Source organism: Zootoca vivipara, chromosome 2 (genome assembly GCF_963506605.1).
Source record: "Zootoca vivipara chromosome 2, rZooViv1.1, whole genome shotgun sequence".
Taxonomy (NCBI): Eukaryota; Metazoa; Chordata; class Lepidosauria; order Squamata; family Lacertidae; genus Zootoca; species Zootoca vivipara.
Window position 1 is genome coordinate 13,462,398 of NC_083277.1, and position 20,623 is coordinate 13,483,020.

The 20,623-nt window shown below is 48.5% G+C and overlaps 2 protein-coding genes across 4 annotated transcripts in view; both read left to right on the forward strand.

Moving 5' to 3' along the window:
• LOC132591578 (oocyte zinc finger protein XlCOF6-like) overlaps positions 1-20,623 on the forward strand; it is a 39,001-nt gene that overhangs the window by 10,071 nt on the left and 8,307 nt on the right. Inside the window, exon 1 of one of the 2 annotated variants that reach the window (XM_060270797.1) lies at positions 19,454-19,515. The exons of the other annotated variant lie outside the window; for it this stretch is intronic. The gene's annotated coding sequence lies outside the window, so the exon portion shown is untranslated. Of the gene's footprint in view, positions 1-19,453; positions 19,516-20,623 lie in introns of those variants that run through there. 2 annotated transcript variants of the gene reach the window in all.
• LOC132591565 (zinc finger protein RFP-like) lies at positions 562-13,520 on the forward strand. 2 transcript variants are annotated; one of them, XM_060270710.1, is made up of 8 exons: positions 562-677; positions 2,859-3,294; positions 4,706-4,801; positions 6,808-7,038; positions 7,640-7,662; positions 8,222-8,337; positions 10,810-10,842; positions 12,667-13,520. In XM_060270710.1, the coding sequence occupies exons 2-8, from the start codon at positions 2,878-2,880 to the stop codon at positions 13,182-13,184; spliced, it is 1,434 nt and encodes a 477-aa protein (XP_060126693.1). In that variant the 5' UTR covers positions 562-677; positions 2,859-2,877; the 3' UTR covers positions 13,185-13,520. The 2 variants fall into 2 exon arrangements, with proteins under 2 accessions (XP_060126693.1, XP_060126692.1); XM_060270709.1 differs by lacking the exon at positions 562-677 and adding an exon at positions 1,388-1,821.

Below are 20,623 nucleotides of genomic sequence, written 5' to 3' on the forward strand. Positions count from 1 at the left end.
AAGGAAGAGGTGATGAAACCTACGTCTATAAAATAGATGGCTTGCCTTTTCACTCCTGCTTTCGGTACACAGGGAACCACTGAACGAATAAAATTGGTCTGTAGCAGCCAATCCACGGAGAGCGGATCCGCCCTCGAATGAAATGAGGAAGGATCCAGAGCTTCTTGCGCAAACACACGCTCCCAACGCGTCTTCCCTCCCTCCCTCCCACAAGCAGTTTTAAGGAAAGCGATGCCCTTTTAAACCCCTCGTGTGGGAAAAGGCCCATTGCAAGGGGGGGCGGAGCGGCATCCAGGCGAGAGCAGACTCGGGACTTGCCTGCCAAGCCAGGTTTTTCACCTTTCACTAGCTCCCCCCCACACACCGCAACTTTCGCTGCTCCACTTGCGTTGATTCGTGGGCGCTTGGCGCGCCTTCTCATTCAGATACGCTCGGCTCATTCATTGATTGCCGCAAACCACCACACCACCACCTGCGAGGGCGCAGGGAAAGGCGTGGCTCCAGGCCCCCGCCGCTATTTATCGGCCGCCTGGAGCAACATTAGAATTTTCCTTCTTTCCCTTTCACGCACAGTTTCGGCATCCCTGGACGTTGGCCGTTCTCTGCTCTCTCTTCACCACCACCCAATCCCGTGTCGAAATAAGTACCAGAATTGGCAGCACGCACCGTTTGGGCAGGTAACTCCTCCTCTCCTATCTTGCCGGGTAAAAAGCTGGCGGCTGTTTTGAGCTGGCATCTTGGGGAAATTGCTGTTCTTTAAAACTAGCTATTACGGTATTATTATTATTATTATTATTATTATCATCATCATCATCATCATCATGATGCTTGCACAACCTAGTCTTCCTTCCCCCTAACTGGATTAGGGGAGCACGAGAAGCTTGCGAGGAAAGGGCCAAAGAGCCTTTTTAGAAAAGCGGAGCTGCGTTTGCAGCCTCGTTGCCCCCTCCCTCAACGTCAGAGGATTCAGTTTCCTGTCTAGTACTGGAATCCTGAATCTTCTAAGAAGCTGCCCAGCTTTCCAGAGCCTTTGTCAATAAACTTGAACAGTCAGGGCCGGCTCTAGGTAGACCCCCGGTGGCGTAGTGCACCAGGGCACCTGGGTGCTCAGGGGGCGCTGAGGGGCGCCCCAGCAAGTGGGGGAGCTGCGCGGCGGCCTCCCTTTTCCCTCCGCCAGCCGCGCCACTCAGGGGAGAGCAGGGAGGTAAGCGAGCGGAGCAGGGGCACTAGGACCCTGCTTCGCTCTGCAGGGTCATCCCTCACCCCGGCGCTGCGTTTCATTGGTAGAGGTGATGCCACATGGCAGCAGCTCTACCAATGAAACGCAGCGCCAGGGTTGGCGGGAAGGCTGTCAAACCTCTGAGGCCAGGAGCCGCGCGGTCTCTGAGGCACCTAGGCTGCTCCTGCAAAGAAGGCCGCTTGCTTGCTCCAGGCCCGGCGGTGGCGGGGTGGCCCTTCCTCCTCGGGTCCTGCCCCACGCTCCTCAAGCGGCGCAGCAGAGATGCGGCGGGGCCGGCGGTCGCGGGTGTCCCGAGTGGGAGGGCCTCTGGCTTTGGCGGCGGCGGCCCTGCTGGTGGCAGCGACGAGGTGCTGGGCTGGCAACGGGGCCTGCCGGACTTGGAGCTCGGCGAGGCCGGCGGAGTCACGTTCCCCTTACAGCAGCCTCCCGAGCTCGCCCGGCAGCTCCTCCGCAGGCCCGTGTACAAACAGGCCTCCGCTGGGCAGGGAAGCGGAGCTGGGTGAGCTGGGCCGGCCCATGCGCCTGGAGCTGAGCGCCGCTGCGCAGCAGCACCAGGAGGAGAGCATCCGGAGCCACCAGAGGTGAGTGACTCAGAGCCGGGAGCCGTGCAGGCCGAAGGGGGGGGGGCAAAATTGTTCTTGTGCCAGGGCGCTGGGTACCCTTAAGACGGCCCTGTGAACAGTCAATAGGCTACGTTTAGTTCAGTTGCAGAGCTACAGTGGGTTTATTTGGTGTTCTGTTTTTACCTTCTGCCTGCTTCCCCCCCAACCTTTTATCCCTGAATTGAGGACCGAGGCACAACTCCCACAAACCCTGTCAATTGGCCATGCTACCTGGGAAACCACGGAGCCTAGGGCTTGCTGATCAGAAAGTGGACGGTTCGAATCCCCACGACGGGATGAGGTCCCATTGCTCAGTCCCTGCTCCTGCCAACCTAGCAGTTTGAAAGCACGTCAAAGTGCAAGTAGATAAATAGGTACCGCTCTGGTGGGAAGGTAAACGGCATTTCCGTGCACTGCTCTGGTTCACCAGAAGCGGCTTAGTCATGCTGGCCACATGACCCGGAAGCTGTACACAGGCTCCCTCGGCCAGTAAAGCAAGATGAGCGCCGCAACCCCAGAGTCGGTCACGACTGGACCTAATAGTCAGGGGTCCCTTTACCCTTACCCGGGATTGATGGGGCAGGTGGGCACTGTGTTGGCTATGCTTGATGTAAATGGATGTTCGGGAAAACATTTCGTTTTCTTGAAATACCCTTTCCTTCCTCCTCCTCCTCCAACAAGCCCTCATTTTCTCACCCACTCAACCTCAGGCTGAGTGAGTGGCTGTTGAGAACATGTGAAGAGTGTTAGAGGCCAGAAGAGGAGTTCAGCTCCGTGTGGACTGTGATTTGCTGAAGCTGTCGATCAATTGATGGACTAGTTGTCTAGGTGCAAGTTTCTTTAGTGTGGAGGTACATGAAAGGTGAGATTATATCGTGTGAAATTTAAGTGCTCTGGTAAAGAGGTGCTCTATTGAGTATTCTGTTGGAGACGTTTGTATACTATGTACTATTAGTGAGATATAAGAAAGGGCACAGCTACTATTTCCCTCTCTTTTCCTGCTTCCTTTCCTGCAGCTCCAGGAAGAGAACCACCATGGCTGCTGAGAACCTCAGGAAGAGGCTTCAGGAGGAAGTGACTTGCTGCATTTGCCTCGACTTCTTCACGGATCCTGTGACTTTAGAGTGTGAGCACAGCTTCTGCTCCGCCTGCATTGCCCAGTGTTGGGGGGAATCTTCTGCCAACACCCTCTGCCCTCTGTGTAAAAGGGCCACCCGGGCAACGAAGTCCAAGCCAAATAAGCAGCTGGGCAACTTTGCCGAGATAGCCAAGCAGCTGAAAGATCAGGAGAAGGAGGAGGCTGAAGGGAGGAGGTTCTGCGGGAGACACGGGGAGCCCCTCAAACTCTTCTGCAAGGACGACCAAGTCCCCATCTGTGTGGTGTGTGACTGGTCCAGGGAGCACAAAGGACACAGCGTGGTTCCCAAGGAGGAGGCTGCCCAAGAATACAGGGTAGGTTAAGGTTACCAGATTTTTTTCAATGAATCCGGGGACACTTTTCAACTTCCTACTAAATAGATGGATTTTGTCAGGGGACTGATTTGTAAATCCGGGGACTGTCCCCGGGAAACGGGGGCGTCTACTAACCTTAGGGTAGGTGGGACGCTGGACGCTGCTTCAGGGAGCAGTAAACAGGGCACGCTTTGTGTTTGTGGACGCACAGTAAAATTGGAACGCTCCAGAATCAGAGGCAGGAGCAGAGGGGAACAGAAGGCAGAGATGAGGAAGGCTGCTGAAAAGTCCCGGGTGTCTCCCCCTCCTGCTGCGACATGCTCCCCTCACCCCTTATCTCCTAGAACCAGAAGAGGGATGAAATGAGCATAGCCGTGGAAGGGTGCAGGCAGGCACAGTCTCTGATTGCTTCGAAAAAGCCCTGTAGAGGAGGGGACTTAGACGGCTGTGGGGAGGTGGGCAATTTCAGTCTTGGCAACTGATCCATGGGGCAAGACCTACCGGAGATGAGCTGCTGGGCTCATTAGACCTGACACTCAGCCAAGTTCATGCATCCAGTAAAATAGATTCAGGGGTGAGGAAATTGGGGCTCCCTCCAGGGTGTTGCTGAACTACAACTCCCATCAGCCCCTACTATCACGGCCAGTGCTCAGGGAGGATTCAAGCTGTAGCTGAGCAATGTTTGTAGGGCTGAAAATTAGCCACTCCTGAAGTAAAACCCCAGGGGGAATTGGGAAGCAAGGAGCAGAGGGAATGGAGCTTCCATTGAAACAATAGTGACTTTTTTCTCTCTCCCCCCCCAATAATTTTTATTAAATTTTCTGTTTTACATTTTAGAATATTTATTTAAACAACCTTAAAATTTCAATGACTTCCCTTCTCTTTCCATTGCTTTCTCTTTCCATGGTTCATTTTACAAAACATAAATCCCTGCATATTTTATATAAACCAAACTATTCAGTATTCCATTATTGCATCCATCAAAACTTATTTACACTGTTGAATTTATCCTAAAGCTGCCCACGTTTTCAAATAAACACAATTTCCCTCCATATATTCAGTAAACATTTTCCAATCTTCTTTAAACATATGTTCTTCTTGTTCTCTGATTCTATATGATCGGTCCACAAGCTGTGCATAATCCATCAGTTTAAGCTGCCATTCTTCTTTAGTTGGGACTTCGCTCGATTTCCATGTTTTGGCTAATGAAACACTGGCTGCAGTAGTGACATACATAAATAACCTTTTTTTTGACACCTGGGAATTTCCATCTGAATTATCCCCAACCCAAAGGACTCTGTTTGTTTTTGGAAAAGTACTTTTAAACATTTTCCCCACCCCCAATTCATTATGCAACAATAGTGATTTTTTTCAAACCTGCTCTAACGCGATTTCTCGCCCTCCTCTCCAGGATCACATCTGCAGCTTGCTGGAAGTGATGAGGAAGCAGAGAGAAGAGATTCTGGTGCATATATTGAATACAGAAAAGGAAAGCCAAGACCTGCTTGTACGTGTCTCTTTTCACCAGGAACTTGTGGAGCTACCATATTATTTTAATAATAATAATAATATAATAAGAATAAGAATAATTTTTATTTATACCCCGCCCTTCCCGGTCAAGACCGAGCTCAGGGCGGCTAACAACAAATAATATCAACGCAAATATAAAAGAAACAATTCAGTTAAAACACAGATTAATACAATGTTAAAATTCAATTTTAAAATTAAAAATCTACGAATAAGATAAAACCATTATGAAATAAAGCCTTAGGGGAGGGTAACCGTGGGGTCAGACTGCGTCAGTCCGAAGGCCAAACGGAACAGCTCTGTCTTGCAGGCCCTACGAAAAGATGACAAATCCCGCAGGGCCCTAGTCTCCTGGGACAGAGCGTTCCACCAGGTCGGGGCCAGTACTGAGAAGGCCCTGGTCCTGGTCAAGGCCAGCCTAGCCACCTTGTGACTCGGGATCTCCAATATGTTATTATTTGTGGACCTTAATGTCCTATGTGGGTCATACCGGGAGAGGCGGTCCCGTAGGTACGAGGGTCCTAAACCGCATAAGGCTTTAAAGGTCAAAACCAGCACCTTGAACCTGATCCTGTACTCCACTGGGAGCCAGTGCAGTTGGTAAAGCACTGGATGAATGTGATCCCGTGGCCGGGACCCCGTAAGGAGCCTCGCCGCAGCATTCTGCACCCGCTGGAGTTTCTGGGTCAGTTTCAAGGGCAGCCCCGCGTAGAGCGAGTTACAATAATCAAGCCTAGAGGTGACCATCGCATGGATCACTGTGGCCAGATCAGGTTGAGAGAGGTAGGCGACCAACTGCTTAATGCGGCGAAGATGGAAAAATGCCACCTTGGCTGTGGTTGCAACCTGTGCCTCCATGGAAAGGGAGGCATCCAAGGTTACACCCAAGCTCTTGACAGAAGGGGCTGACACTAATTGGGCCCCAGCGAAAGATGGAAGTTGCCCCCCCCCGCCCCATGTCATCCCGCCCCAGCCAGAGGACCTCTGTCTTCGAAGGATTTAGCTTCAGCCGACTCCCACGTAGCCATCCAGCCACAGCTTCCAAGCACTTGGTCAATGTGTCCGGGGCCGAGGCAGGACGGCCATCCATCAACAGATAAATCTGGGTGTCATCAGCATATTGATGACAACCCAGCCCAAAACTCCGGACAATCTGGGCAAGGGGGCGCATGAAGATATTTAAAAGCATCGGGGAAAGGATTGCACCTTGCGGGACTCCACACACCAAGGAGTGTCACGGTGACAACCCCCTCCCTAGCGCCACCCTCTGTCCCCGACCTGAGATAAAGGAACACAGCCATTGTTGGACTGTACCCTGAATCCCCACGTCGGCAAGGCGGTGGTCTAAAAGCTCATAATCGACCATGTCGAAGGCGGCTGACAAGTCTAGAAGAATCAGCAGCCCCGACCCGCCTTGATCCAGCTGAAGCTCTTGATTTTGAGCTTCACGTGCCACCAAGAGTTGCCTAGTGTATCCTGAGCTCTCAGAAATCCCCTTGGGGATGCTATGACTTCCTAGAATGCCGCAGAAAGCTATTGTGCCTTGGGAGAATAGCTGGATACTGTGGTTCACGGACCACATTGTGATCCATAAATTGATTTTTTTGGAGAGTAAGGGTGCAGGAGGAAAGGCAGACAATGCATACCACCCTGATCTCTTGGAAGAAGAGACGGGGTGGGAAATGTTGTAATTATAGCAAATAGATGTCTGACTTTGCTTTATGTTTTTATTATTACCTTCATACCCCAGGTTTCCTCCAAGGAAACTCAAGGTGGCATATTTGCATCTTCCCTTCCCCATTTTATCCTCACAACAGCCTTGTGAGGTAGGTTAGTCTGAGAGACAGTGCCTGGCCCAAGGGCAGCCAGTGAGCATTATGGCTGGGTGGGGGTGGGTGGGATTTGAACCCTGGTCCCTCAGGTCCCCTAGTCGAGCTCTCTAACCACCACCCCGCACGGGCTCTCCTCTCTCTCCACCTGCTGCAGAATCGGATAGAATCCGAGCGGGAGAAAATGACGGCGGGGGTCAAGCAGCTGTACCACATTATCAAAAAGCAACTGGGCTTCATTGTGGCACAGATGGAATGGGCCAAGAAGGAGATTATGACAAAGAGGGACGAGCAAATGGCCAAACTCTCCCAGGACCTCTCCTCCCTGGGCAGCAGCATCCAAGAGATGGAGCAGACATCTCAGCTGCCTGTGAGTGACTTCCTGCAGGTAAGATGGCTGGCTGCACTTTTTCCCAGTACAGTCGTACCTCGGAAGTCGAACAGAATCTGTTGCGGGTATCCATTCGACTTCCAAAGCGTTCGACTTCTGATTGGCTGCAGGAAGCTCCTGCAGCCAATCGGAAGCCCTGTTGGACGTTCGGCTTCCGAAAGAATGTTCGAAAACTGGAGCACTCACTTCTGGTTTTTGATTGATCGGGAGCTGGAATGTTCAACTCCCCAGGCGTTCGGGAGCTGACATACAATTGTATACAGTGTTGTATACAGAATAAAGCTGGAGAAGAAGTAGTACTGGGGTGGGGGAGAAGATTGCCCCCCCCTTTAACCTTTTCCAACTCAACAATATCCTTTTTTGAGTTGAGATGACCAGAACTTTATACAGGACTCCAAATGCGGTCGCACAACAAATTTGTATAAAGGCATGCATTAAGCTATTGACAGTTTTTGTTTTCTTCCCCAACGATCCTTAGCTAGAAATTTAAAAAAACCCAATTCATCCTTACCCCAGGGGGCATTCAGGTTCTGGGTGGTTCTCCTTAGCAGCCTGTGGCAGGACACTCAGTTCCCTCTTCTCCCTCTCCCCACTCTAGGATGTTGCAGGCACCTTGCAAAGGTAAGTGGGTCTCAATCGTTCTGTTTCACATTGGGAGGCTTTGCACAATACAGGAAGTTTGCACAGGGAAGAAGGTGGTGGTGAAGGAATCTCCTCTTCCTTTTAATTCCACTTCGTGAAGGTCAATCGGCTTGTCCTTAAAGGGGCGGCACTTCGTGTGAGAGGTGGAAGATCTGCTGGACTATTCTTGGGATGGTGTGGGATGAACTTTAGATAGTCTTGAAGCCCAGCTGCATATTAGGGGCCTCTTCCTCTCCACTAAGCAAGCCCGCAAGTCAGGAAGGATGGAGTGTGACCTACAGTACCAGAATGACCCAAAATGTGCTGGTTTTCTGTCCCTGTGGGACGGGCTTCTTGGAGTCCTTCCTTCCTTCCTTCCTTCCTTCCTTCCTTCCTTCCTTCCTTCCTTCCTTCCTTCCTTCCTTCCTTCCTTCCTTCCTTCCTTCCTTCCCTTTTCTGTCCATTTCTCTTTTCCCCTGCCACTCTGATTATTAATATGTCCAGATAAAGGGATAAATCATCATTATACTATATAATCTCTCTTTTTCTCTTTCTCCAGGAGCAAGGAGGTCAGGTTAAAAAATGTAGGCACTTTCCCTCCAAAACTAAAATGGAAAACTTGGGAATTTTGGGACATCACTGCCATTTTGCAGAAGTTCACAGAGAAATTCAAAGGTACCGGAAGGGTTTTGGGTGGGGAATCAGCTGCCAAGCAAGGGGGGAGGGTGGAATTGGCCTGGGAACGAGACTTTGTAGGAGATTCTCTCAGATGCAGCAGGGGAGCTCAGACAACAGTGAGGAGGCCATATTTTATTTCTACCAGGAGCCCAGCTTCCTGCATCTGGAAGTAAGTGCTTCATAGGGCATTGTTGCCTTGCAACAGTGGAGCACAGAGAATGCCTAAGGAAGTTTACCAGACTCAAATTGAAGGTGACTGGATTTCATGGGCAAACCAGGATCCATCCTATAGACTTTTGGTGTTGGAAGGCACCCAAAAGCACTGTTCAGTTGAATATTTATTTATTCATTTAATTTCCTTTATGAATCGCAAGAAAAACATATACCAACTCGCTTATCCATGCCTCCACTTGTTCTGCTGTTTCCGTCTCCCTTCGGGGGGACGGGGGGACGGACTACTCTTTAGAGCTCAATCGGAGCTAACAGGAAATTGGGTTTTCCCCAGATTGCCATTTGTTCTGATGTATCACTGGGGAGTGGGTTTTCCATTGGAAAGGAGCGGGGCAAGGGGAAAACTCCTTGGACCCATGCTTAGAAAGCCTGGCTCAAGCAGGAAACTGCCAGAACTTGTTCTTTCTAGGAAAACCCAGCCAGATGGGCGGGGTGTAAATAATAAAATCATGATTGTCGCCGTCATCTTGTAGGCCATATATCCCACACAATGCTGTGTTCGCTGTGTTCAACAAAGCAGGACACAGCTAACGTAAACGTAAAGGTACCCCTGACCGTTAGGTCCAGTCGCGGACGACTCTGGGGTTGCGCACTCATCTCGCTCTATAGGCCAAGGGAACCAGCCATTGTCTGTGGACAGCTTCCGGGCCATGTGGCCAGCATGACAAAGCCGCTTCTGGTGAACCAGAGCAGCGCATGGAAATGCCGTTTTCCTTCCCGTTGTAGCGGTACCTATTTATCTACTTGCACTTTGATGTGCTTTCGAACTGCTAGGTTGGCAGGAGCTGGGACCGAGCAACGGGAGCTCACCCCATCACGGGGATTTGAACCGCCGACCTTCTGATTGGCAAGCCCTAGGCTCTGTGGTTTAGACCACAGTGCCACCCGTGCCACAGCTACAGCATCTCATATCCCAACAGAGGCAGTATTTGAATACCTCCAGTGAAGGCGACCTCACAGAAATGGCAAGGTGGCCACTTCTCCAAAGCCAAGCCTGTATTTAGCCTAGTAGCGGAGGAAAACCAGTCCTAAGTTGTCAGTGGGATTTTTCTTTATCTCCTTCCTGGACAAGGATTTAAGTAGGAAGTTTGTGTGTTTTGGAAGGGGCAGGCCTTGTGCTCTAGGTATGAAGGAGGGTAGGAGACCCAGACTCTGTCAAACTTAGCACTTTCCAAGGACGTCTCTTGCTCCACCACCAAGCAGTTTCTCCTGACGTCCAACCAAAATCCGCTTTCTTGTAATTCCGTCTTACTGATTTTGGTCCTGCCCTTGTAGAATTCCAGGTTTACTAGTTTGCAGTAAGTACTGTGGGGTGAATGGGACGCAGGGGGCGCTGTGGGTTAAACCACAGAGCCTAGGGCTTGCTCATCAGAAGGTCGGCGGTTTGAATCCCTGTGACGGGGTGAGCTCCCGTTGCTCTGTGTCAGCTCCTACCAACCTAGCAGTTCGAAAGCAGTTCAAAATTGCAAGTAGATAAATAGGTACCGCTACAGCAGGAAGGTAAATGGCGTTTCCGTGTGCTGCTCTGGTTCGCCAGAAGCGGCTTTGTCATGCTGGCCACATGACCTGGAAGCTGTACGCCGGTTCCCTTGGCCAATAATGCGAGATGAGCGCCGCAACCCCAGAGTCAGTCATTACTGGGGTCCCTTTACCTTTACCTTTACCTTTACCGTGGGGTGAATAGCTAATTAAAAGAATACAGAAATAGCAAGCATTACATGTAGCCCTCCCTGGGAAACAAAACAGAATTTTTTGGGCTTCTGTATTTCAAAGAGTCAGGATGCGTCCTTAAAGTCTGGCAGCTCAGTCCATAGAGCATGAGGCTCTAATCTCAGGGTTAGGGGTTCGAGCCCCACGTTAGGCAAAAATATTCCTGCATTGCAGGGAGTTGGACCAAACCATCATTTCCCAACCTTGGGTCTCCAGCTGGTTTTGGACTACAATTCCCAAAATCCCTGACTACTGGTCCTGCTAGCTAGGGATGATGGGAGTTGTAGTCCAAAAGCCTCCAACTTGATGATTCTATAATTCTGTAAGTGTTGGAAGTGCTAGTCCAGCCCCCTGCTGGTACCCAAAATCTACTGGTACCACATTCCCGATAGGTGGCCCTGCAACCTTTGCTTAAAAGCCCTCTTAACAAAAGGGGGGTGTCTATTGGTTACAGGTTTTAACACATGGGATGGTTTTCTGTGGATTTGAAGCACTCCTAAATCTCACCCCCCCCATTTTCTTCTACAGGCAATCTCATATCTGGATATTCACTGCGTAAAGGTAAATTTCAGGCAGCAAAAGGTGGTGTTGAGGTACCTCTCACTAGCTGACCACCTATTTCTTTGTTCACTCACATTAAATCCAGGGTGGGAAACTGGATCAAGAAGTAGCCAACCCCCCCCCCCCATGTACTAATTTGATGAGTGGGTAGTGTCAATAAATGCTGTCTTTGTATCCCACCTTTTCTCCAAGGAGGTCAAACTGGCCTTCTTCCCATTTTTATCCCTGCATCACTGTGAGGTAGGTTAGACTTAAAGACCAAAGTAGTAGTAGTAATAATACAGTAATAATTTTATTATTTGGATTTAGATTCCAAATAATAAAACAGGGACTTGTGCTCACATGTGGTGGGGGTGTAAACATGTACAATTTTTTTGGGCAAAGGGTATTTAAGGAGATAACAGAAATCACTGGGTTAAAGCTGACCGAAAGTTGAGAGATAGCATTACAGCCATACCTCGGTTTACAACCGCCTCCGTTTGCGAACGCCTCTGTTTACAAACGCCACGGACCCATCTGGAACGGATTAATTCACTTTCCATTACTTTCAATAGGAAAGTTTGCTTCAGGTTAAGTATGCTTCAGGTTAAGTACGGACCTCCAGAACCAATTACCTCATACTTTGGGTTAAGTACGCTTCAGTTTAAGTACTGTACTCCGTGGACCATCTGGAACAGATTAATCTACTTTCCATAACTTTCAATGGGAAAGTTCGCTTCAGGTTAAGTACGCTTCAGTTTAAGTACTGTACTCCGTGGACCGTCTGGAACAGATTAATCCACTTTCCATTACTTCAATGGGAAAGTTTGCTTCAGGTTAAGTACGCTTCAGTTTAAGTACTGTACTCCATGGACCGTCTGGAACAGATTAATCCACTTTCCATTACTTTCAATGGGAAAGTTCGCTTCAGGTGAAGTACGCTTCAATTTAAGTACAGACTTCCGGAACCAATTGTGGTTGTAAACCGAGGTACCACTGTATTCTCAATTTACAATGGAGTGGAAAGTTCACAGGCTATGAAGGACATGCTCACAAATTTATGGACAGCTGCACAAATTATTATAGGTAGGATGTGGAAGTGGCAAGGTGAATATATAATGGGAGAATGGTATAAAGAGGTGTGGGATATTAATGATAAATTAACAAGTGCCATTAAGGTAAGAACGCGAATATGCAGGAGAAATGATTTTGAGGAGAAATGGAAGGTATTTGTAGAATTTGGACCGTTAAAACGGAAAGAGGTCAAACATCGCAATAGGTGTTGTTATTTTGGGAGGTTGGATAGTTACAATGGTGGGGTGCACATGTTTATTCTTATTTATTTATGATTATTACTTTGTTTAAAAATAATTACAATATATGTATATTATTTGTACCCTGCCCATCTGACTGGGTTTCCCCAGCTACTCTGGGCGGCTTCCAACAGATATAAAAACATAATAAAGCATCAAATATTAAGAACTGTGCTCCCTATACAAAACTGCCTTCAGATGTCTTCTAAAAGCAGCTGAAATAGTTATTCATCTCCTTGACATCTGATGGGAGGGCATTCCACAGGGCAGGTGCCACTACTGAGAAGGCCCTCTGCCTGGTTCCCTGTAACTTCACTTCCTGTTTCATGGCTGAGTGGGGATTTGAAACCTGGCCTCTGCAGACACAGTCCAGGGCCCTGACCACTACACCACAGCAGATAGGTGTCTGTTCCTTCCTGGTCAGTCCCTTGGGACCTCTCTTCTAAATGCATGTTGCGAATGTGGCCTAGGGTAGCGCCGCACGCTTGCCAGGCTGTCCTGCTTGGAATCTGATCTCCTTTCTCTTCCGCAGCGAAAGTGTCTCTGAACCCAGCCACGGCTCATCCTCGGCTCATCGTATCCGAGGACCTGAGAAGTTTGGCACTGGCAGAAAGGCCGCAGGCCCTTCCTCTCGGCGCTGGCCGATTTGAGCGCTGGCCATGTGCTCAGTGCCGGGAATCCTTCAGCTCTGGCAGAAGCTACTGGGAAGTCGAAGTGAGGAATGAGGGCGCCTGGGCTCTGGGCATCTCGAAACCGCTTGTGGGGGTCAGGAAAGACGCCCACCCTTCCCCGGAAGCCGGCGTCTGGGCTATTGGGAGGTGGGAGGGTCGCTACAGGGCCATTGTACCTCCACATTACCCTTTCCTGCATCCGACTACGGAGCCCCAAAGAATACGAGTGGCCCTGAATCTGGATGCTCAACAGGTGGCTTTTTTTGACGCTGAAGCGGCAAGCCTGCTCCACACTTTCTCCTTAGCCGATTCCTCGTCCGACACCTTCTGCCCCTTCTTTTGGATATGGAAAAAATCCCACCTCCAACTCTGTGCATGAGAAAGGGCTGCAGCCTCTGTTGTTGATCTATTTTCTGCTCCTTCCCTCCAGCTTCTCTCAATGCAAACTAACAACAAACCTCCAAACCAAAAGGTTGGCTATTCTCCCGCTCTCTAAGCTTCTCTTTACCATTTTCACAAAACAGAAGCCGCCTCTCTTTCAAATCAGTGTGAATGCTTTGATTTTATTACAAATCAGTGTAATGTTTGATTTTATCTTACAGAATGAGCAGCCTTGGGGGTTTCTTTAGAACCATGAAAGTTATATACATACATATATATATATATAATATATATATAATATATATAATATTTCTTAACACACAAATAAAACGAATAAAGGATTGTTACTCCCAAGTTGGCCTGAGTCTTATTTGTTGTGGAAAGTCCAGGATCTGAAGCATCTGCTGCTGCTTTTCTTTTTCTTTTCTTTTTAAGATAAATTTTTATTAGAGATTTATTAATATTACAGAACAAACTAATAATCACAATAAAAAAACACATTCAACAATTAATCATTTGCACATAGTATTGCTTTTCGCTATATTGGCTCGAAAAAGGAAAAGGAAAACGGAAAAGAGAAGAAAATTCCCCCTTATTTAAAAATCATATATAACCAGAGTTTTGACTTCCTGTTCGTCCCTAATGCATAAGTTATATTTTAAACATGAATGTACTCCAATTGCTATATAGTCCTCTAACTATTTATCTACTACATTCTTACAACAGTATGTATCCTTAATATTATTGTCCAACTCAGTCTCCCTCCACAATCACTCCAACGCCGCCATAGACAAGGAACTTTTAATATATTTTTGAACATATATCTTATACCTGTCCCACTTTTCCAAAAATGTTTGCTTTGAATTACCTCTCAGGCTATTTGTCAGTTGTGCCATCTCAGCAAATTCCTGCAACTTATTTTGCCCTTCCTCCTTCCAACCCTCAGCCACCAGAATTCGAGCTGCGGCCGTTGCGTACAAGAATAATTCTTTCAAATGTTTTGGGATATCTTTACCCAAGATACTCAGCAGAAATGCTTCAGGTCTTTTTAAAAAAGTTATTCCAAACATCTTTTTTAACTCATCGTATACTAAACCCCAGAATATTTTAATCTTCCCGCACGGGAAGAATATCTGCTGCTTTTCTGTGGCTGTACATTTTTGACTGTAAGAGCTGTTTGACAATGGAGCAGTCTCCCTCGGGAGGTTGTGGCCTCTCCTTCCTTGGCGGTTTCTAAGCAGAGGTTAGATGGCCGCCTGTCCTGGATGCTTTAGCTGAGATTCCTGCAATGCAGGGGGTTGAACTAGATGACCCCAGGAGGTCTCTTCGAACTCAATAATTCTGTGATTTTATTATTCCCTGGTGGGTAGACCCTTGGCGTATTTACAAAAAAAAGAAGTGAGTGTTGGAACTCTGAGCCATACCTGCAATTTGCATGCAAGCAATGATGGCTGTCAACGGCGACAAAGGATTCTTTGCAGCGAAGCTCCCCTATATTCTGTGTTTGCTGTTTCTTCAGAAACAAAATAATTATTATTGTTATTATTTGTATCATTATTATTATTATTACCCCACCCACACGGCTGGGTTTCCCCAGCCACTCTGGGCGGCTTCCAACAAAATACATTAAAATGTCACACATTAAAAACTTCCCTAAACAGGGCTGCCTTCAGATGTTTTCTAGATGTCAGGTTTATCTCTTTGACATCTGATGGGAGGGCTTTTCAAAGGGTGGGTGCCACTACCGAGAAGGCCCTCAGCACTGGACCTCAGTGTCCGGGCTGAACGATGGGGGTGGAGATGCTCCTTCAGGTATACTGGACTGAAGCCGCTTAGGGCTTTAAAGGTCAACACCAACATTTTGAATTGTGCTTGGAAACGTACTGTGTGTGTATATGTTACAAGCAGGGCATTTCTCCGCTGGAGCTTTTACTGGCGCTCAGTTCAGGCTCCTCTCAGGTGGGCCCCATTGCCATTTGAAGAGAAGGAAGGAGGTGTTTGCGGTGAGTTCCAGGATCTCTTTTTCTGGAAAAGTGGCACTGGTTGCAAGTAAATATAAAATGGAGGCTCGGAACGGGGGAAGGTAAATGTATCATGTAGGTGCAGACAGCAAACATTGCACTCCAAAGTGGGGTAAGGACACAAGGAGATCCCACCGGATCAGGTCAAAGGACCAGCCTGTCCAGCTTTCCATTTTCTCATTTGCCAATCAGATGCCAATGGAAAGTGTGCAGCCAGGACCTGAGGGCAATAGCCAGTTTTCCCACTTGCAGCTGGCAGAGGGGGACCACCTCTGGCACGGAATGCAGCGCACAGCCATCATGGCTGGTAGCTTTATAGAAAGCTTTATCCAATAATCCCTATTCAAACCATCCAACTTGATAGCCATTGCAGGCAATCCTTGTTTTGCACAGGGGTTATGTTCCGGACCTCACCCCGCGTGTGTCAGTGGAAGACACGTAAGCCTATTCTGCCCCTTTCCATGGCATCTTTATGACATTTTGGGGCTGCTTTCAGGTTCGCTGCCATGCATGATCGTGCATCATTCGGATATGCCTAAATTGGTTGTTGCCTGTGCTACATCTTCTGGTAGTGGGTGTTCATAGTTTAATAGTGCTGTATGAAGAAGCGGTGCTGTGGTCTAAACCACAGAGCCTAGGGCTTGCCGATTGGAAGGCCACTGGTTCGAATCCCCCCAACAGGGTGAGCTCCCATTGCTCAGTCCCTGCTCCTGCTAACCTATTAGTTCGAAACCACACCAAAGTGCAAGTAGATAAATAGGTACCGCTCCGGCAGGAAGGTAAACGCCGTTTCCGGGCGCTGCTCTGGTTTCGCCAGAAGCGGTTTAGTCATGCTGGCCACATGACTGGAAAAACTGTCTGTGGACAAACACCGGCTCCCTCGGCCAGTAAAGCGAGATGAGCGCCACAACCCCAGAGTCGTCCGCGACTGGACTTAACTGTCAGGGGTCCTTTACCTTTTTATGAAGAAGTACTCTCTGTTGCCTGACCGTAGTCCTCTAATGTTCAGCTTCATTTGATGCCCATGAGTCCCAGTATTCTTGTTTTCACTTATTAAATTTGTAAATTGCCCTTCATCCGAAGATCTCAAGGCAGCTCAAAGCGTGTTCAACACGCCTGATTTTGCACACACCTTTCATTTCCCCATAGCTCCTCCTGCCTTTCTTTCTAACCTAAAAAGGCCCAGATGTTGCCATTTCCTTCCTAGGGGAATTGTCCCAGCTTCGTGACCATTTTGGTGGCCCAAAAGTACTATCCCTGTACCTTGAGCACAGAGCGCACTCTACGTCAGGTGCTGTCATGTGTACACATATATATACAGACGAACACACAAACACGTGCACACAGCCTCTCCTCCTTGGGGATTACAGGAGATCAGCTGAGCGGAGAGGGGATATAATGTACATCCCCATCTGTTCCCCCCCCCCATAAATAAATTGCTAGGATCTGGTGTGTGTGTGTGGCAGTAAATAGTCCTGGGAGCCACTCCCGCTATATGGACTCCGTTCTGAAACCATATGCTATCAGTGCTCCCAGCTACGTACGTGACACCACAGATTTTCTGAGGAAAATACCATCTTTGAATAATCTTCCTAACAATGCTATACTAGCCACTATGGATGTGGAATCTCTGTATACCAACATCCCACACAACGATGGTTTACAAGCCATAAGGAACACAATTTCAGATAAAACCACAGAGGACTTTGCTACCAAACTCTGCCACTTTGTCCTTACCGACAACCACTTCAAATTTGGTGATGACCTGTTCCTCCAGATCAGCAGCACAGCCATGGGCACCCGCATGGCCCCACAGTAAGCCAAAATCTTCATGGCGGATTTAGAACAACGTTTCCTAAACTCCTACCCACTCAAACCTCTCTTGTACCTGTGATACACTGTTGATATTTTTACTATCTGGACACATGGTCAACAGACCCTGGAAACCTTCCACCAGACATTCAATGACGTTCACCCCACCATCAAACTAACAATGAACCAATCTATGCAAGAAATACATTTTTTGAACACTACTATAAAAATACAGGATGGGCATTTAGACACCATCTTATACCGTAAACCAACTGACCGACAAACATATCTACATGCTTCTAGCTACCATCCCAAACATACCAAACAACCCATTGTATATAGCCAGGCCCTACATTACAACCGCTTCTGTTCCAACTCTACAGAGACTCTCCCCTAAGAAATCTACAGCAAACCGTTTTAGAACTAAAATATCCACCCGATGAAGTTTAAACAACAGATCAACGGAACCAGACTGATACCCAGAGAGAACTTGCTGCAAGACAGACCCAAAAAAGAAAATAACAGAACACCACTAGTAATCACATACAGCTCCCAAGTTAAAACAGTACAACGCATCATGAGAGATCTACGACAATGACAGTTCTCTTTCTCAAACTCTGGGAGGAAGACCTTTAATTGCCTACAGCCAGCCACCCAATCTTAAACAACTCCTCACCCACAATAATACAACCACCCGACTTAACATGGACACTGGTACCAGAGCCTGCAATAAACCCAGATGCCAACTTTGCTGCCACATACACCCGGAAAACACCATTACTGGCCTCAACAACACCCAACATACCATCTCAGGACTATTTAATTGCTCACCTTCTAACATTGTGTATGCCATCAAATGCCGACAGTGCCCTTCAGCTCTCTATATTGGACAAACAGGCCAAACCCTATGCCAAAGGATAAATGGACATAAATCTGACATCAGGAATCACAAGACAGCGAAACCAGTAGGAGAACACTTCAATCTCCCAGGACATTCTATACAAGATCTCAAAGTAGCTGTCTTACTACAAAAGAATTTCAGAAATAGACTGGAAAGAGAAGTTGTTGAACTGCAACTTATTACCAAGCTTAAAACCATGGAGAGACCTGGTCTGAACAAAGACATTGGATTCTTATCTCATTATACATGATAACGTTGTCTTTAGCCATCTCACCCCTTGCTTTCTCCTGTAAAGACCATTTGCAGTCGTTAACAGTCGTCAACTGCTATCAGTCAGTCAATCACCCATTTCCACCACCCTTCTGAGTAATACCCCTCCCCACCATCCCACTATATGTAAGCATCTGGGGACAAGCTCATACCAATGACAAACTTAGTTGGTCTCTAAGGTGCTGCTGGAAGGAAATTTTTTATTTTGTTTCGGCTGTTTCTGGAGGAAAGGGATCCACCCTTCCCTCTTAGCCTAGGCGTGAGCACCCATCTGACAGCAGCAAAAACATCCAGCTAAGGCACACCCCTCCGCCCATTGCCGCTCCTCGCTCAGCCAGTCCCCGAGGAGATTCCGGGAAACAGAATGCAAAGTCAATGCATTTGCGATCAGAAGCGAAAGCTGTCCTTATTCCGCTCCCGGGCGAGGCAGCCATGGACCACCCCGGGGGTCCCATCCAGGCGCTGTGCTTGGAAGCGACCTGCTCCATCTGCCTGGAGTTCTTCAAGGACCCGGTGATCCTCGACTGCGGGCACAATTTCTGCCAGGGCTGCCTGACCCAGTACTGGGGAGAGGGGGAGGGCTAAAGCGTCTCTTGCCCCCAGTGTAGGGAAGCCCCAGGCCCAACTGGCAGCTGGCAGAAGCCAAGGGGGGCATTTTGTGCCAGAAGCACCGGGAGCCCCTGAAGCTCTTCTGCAAGAAGGATCCAGGCCCCATTTTAGAATTCATCCACGGACTCACACAGGGGAGAAACCATTTCTGTTGTGTATTGAGTCAAAGGATTTTATATCTGTATTATTATTGTCTGTATTTGCATTAGGATAAAGTAACTGCCTTTTGGTTCCAGAGGGTACAGCTACTATTGGTTCATTTAAGCTGTTGTATTTGGATCCTCTGTCTTATTGGTTCCCTCCAAAAGGCAGCACTGTGATTGCTTGATATTGTTCCCTCTAAAATGTATCCCTTCCTAGCCAGTCCCCTGTCCCTATAAATGTAGCCTTCCTGCCCTCACAGTCAGTCTTGTTCACTTTAATAAAGAGCTGTTACTAGAGAACTGTCTCCAGCATGTTTTGTCAAGAGAGCTGAAATCACAAACCCCACGTCTCAACAATTTCAATGCATGGAACAATGCATTTGGAAGGAGGATTTGTCTGTTCTGGGAGGGAAGAGTCGCTCATTCCTCCCCAGGGGGCAGTGAGCTCCGCTGCCTAGAGAGGCAGGGAGATTTGGAGGGGGGAGGGGGCAGCCAAAGTTGGAGAGGAGGGGCCGCCATTCACATTCACATTCCGGGAAAAGGAGCAGGTCTGCAGAGGAGGAGGAAAAAGAGGTGCAAAATATATATACAGTATATTGGTTTTTTTGGGGGGGGGGAGAATGATGCGCTTTTTCTCCCCCTCAATCTGCAAACAGGGCAGCTGGGAAGGGAGGGCAGGATTTGGGGCGAGGTGGGGGGGTGAAAGGAAAGTAGGGGAGGGGGAGCACTCCTTCTGTGGATCAGGCGAGCGGGGGCGCCTCGCGTCAATGGAGAGCCCCCAGCCCTTTATATTACAGGAAAGGAAATCGGAATATAATAGCGAGCAAAGGAGGTGGGAAGGACTTCGCAGCGCCCCATCCGCTTGAGAGTCAAGAGATGCTCAGCTGCCCTGCCCCCCCCCCGTGGGGCTTCCGTGGGAATGAAATGGGAGGTCCACCAAGGGCTGAGACTTGAACGGAGGCCCCAATTCCGCGCCTCTCTGCTGCCTGCCTTGACTTCTTCCTGCCCAGGAATCTGCCACGACTTCAAGTCGACCAGGGAGAGATCCCTAAACAGGAGGCCTGATCCACGCACCCTCTCCTCCCTTGAAGCTCAGTCCTTGCCCAGCCATAAGTCCCAGATCAGCAGCTTCATGGGGCGCTGGGGGCTGTTATAGCGAGTCCAACCATTGGGGGAAAGAAGAAAGGGAGGAAGCCCACTTTATTATTTCCGCCCTTTGGGGCTTCTGTCTTGTCAACTACAGTCTCTCCCATATGCCTGTGTTTCTGTTGAGAAACATCGAAAGTGTCCCTATCCAGAGATAAGTGTGCCCAACTCCTTCTCTCCATTCCACCAGGTTTCCATTATTGCCACTATTTCAGGTCTCTTAAACCTGTGGGATTTAAGGGATTGGGAAGATTGTTATGGAAATGGGTGGGGTTCCCCCCCCCAAGCAGCCTGTGTAATGATTACTGCAATTGTTATTTTTATTTATTTATTGAATCTGTTAGTTGCTTTCTCTTGGCCAGGGCAGCTCAAAGTGAGTTACAACCTGTTGTTGTTGTTGTTGTTGTTGTGTTCCATGGTTACACTCCAAGGTCTTTGTCATGTTTCCTGTATTTTGGGGGGCAAAGAGAAGGCTGCTCTCAGGGCCTGCACCACCATGAGGGAAACTGAGGCAGCCCCCTCAGGCAGCAGATGC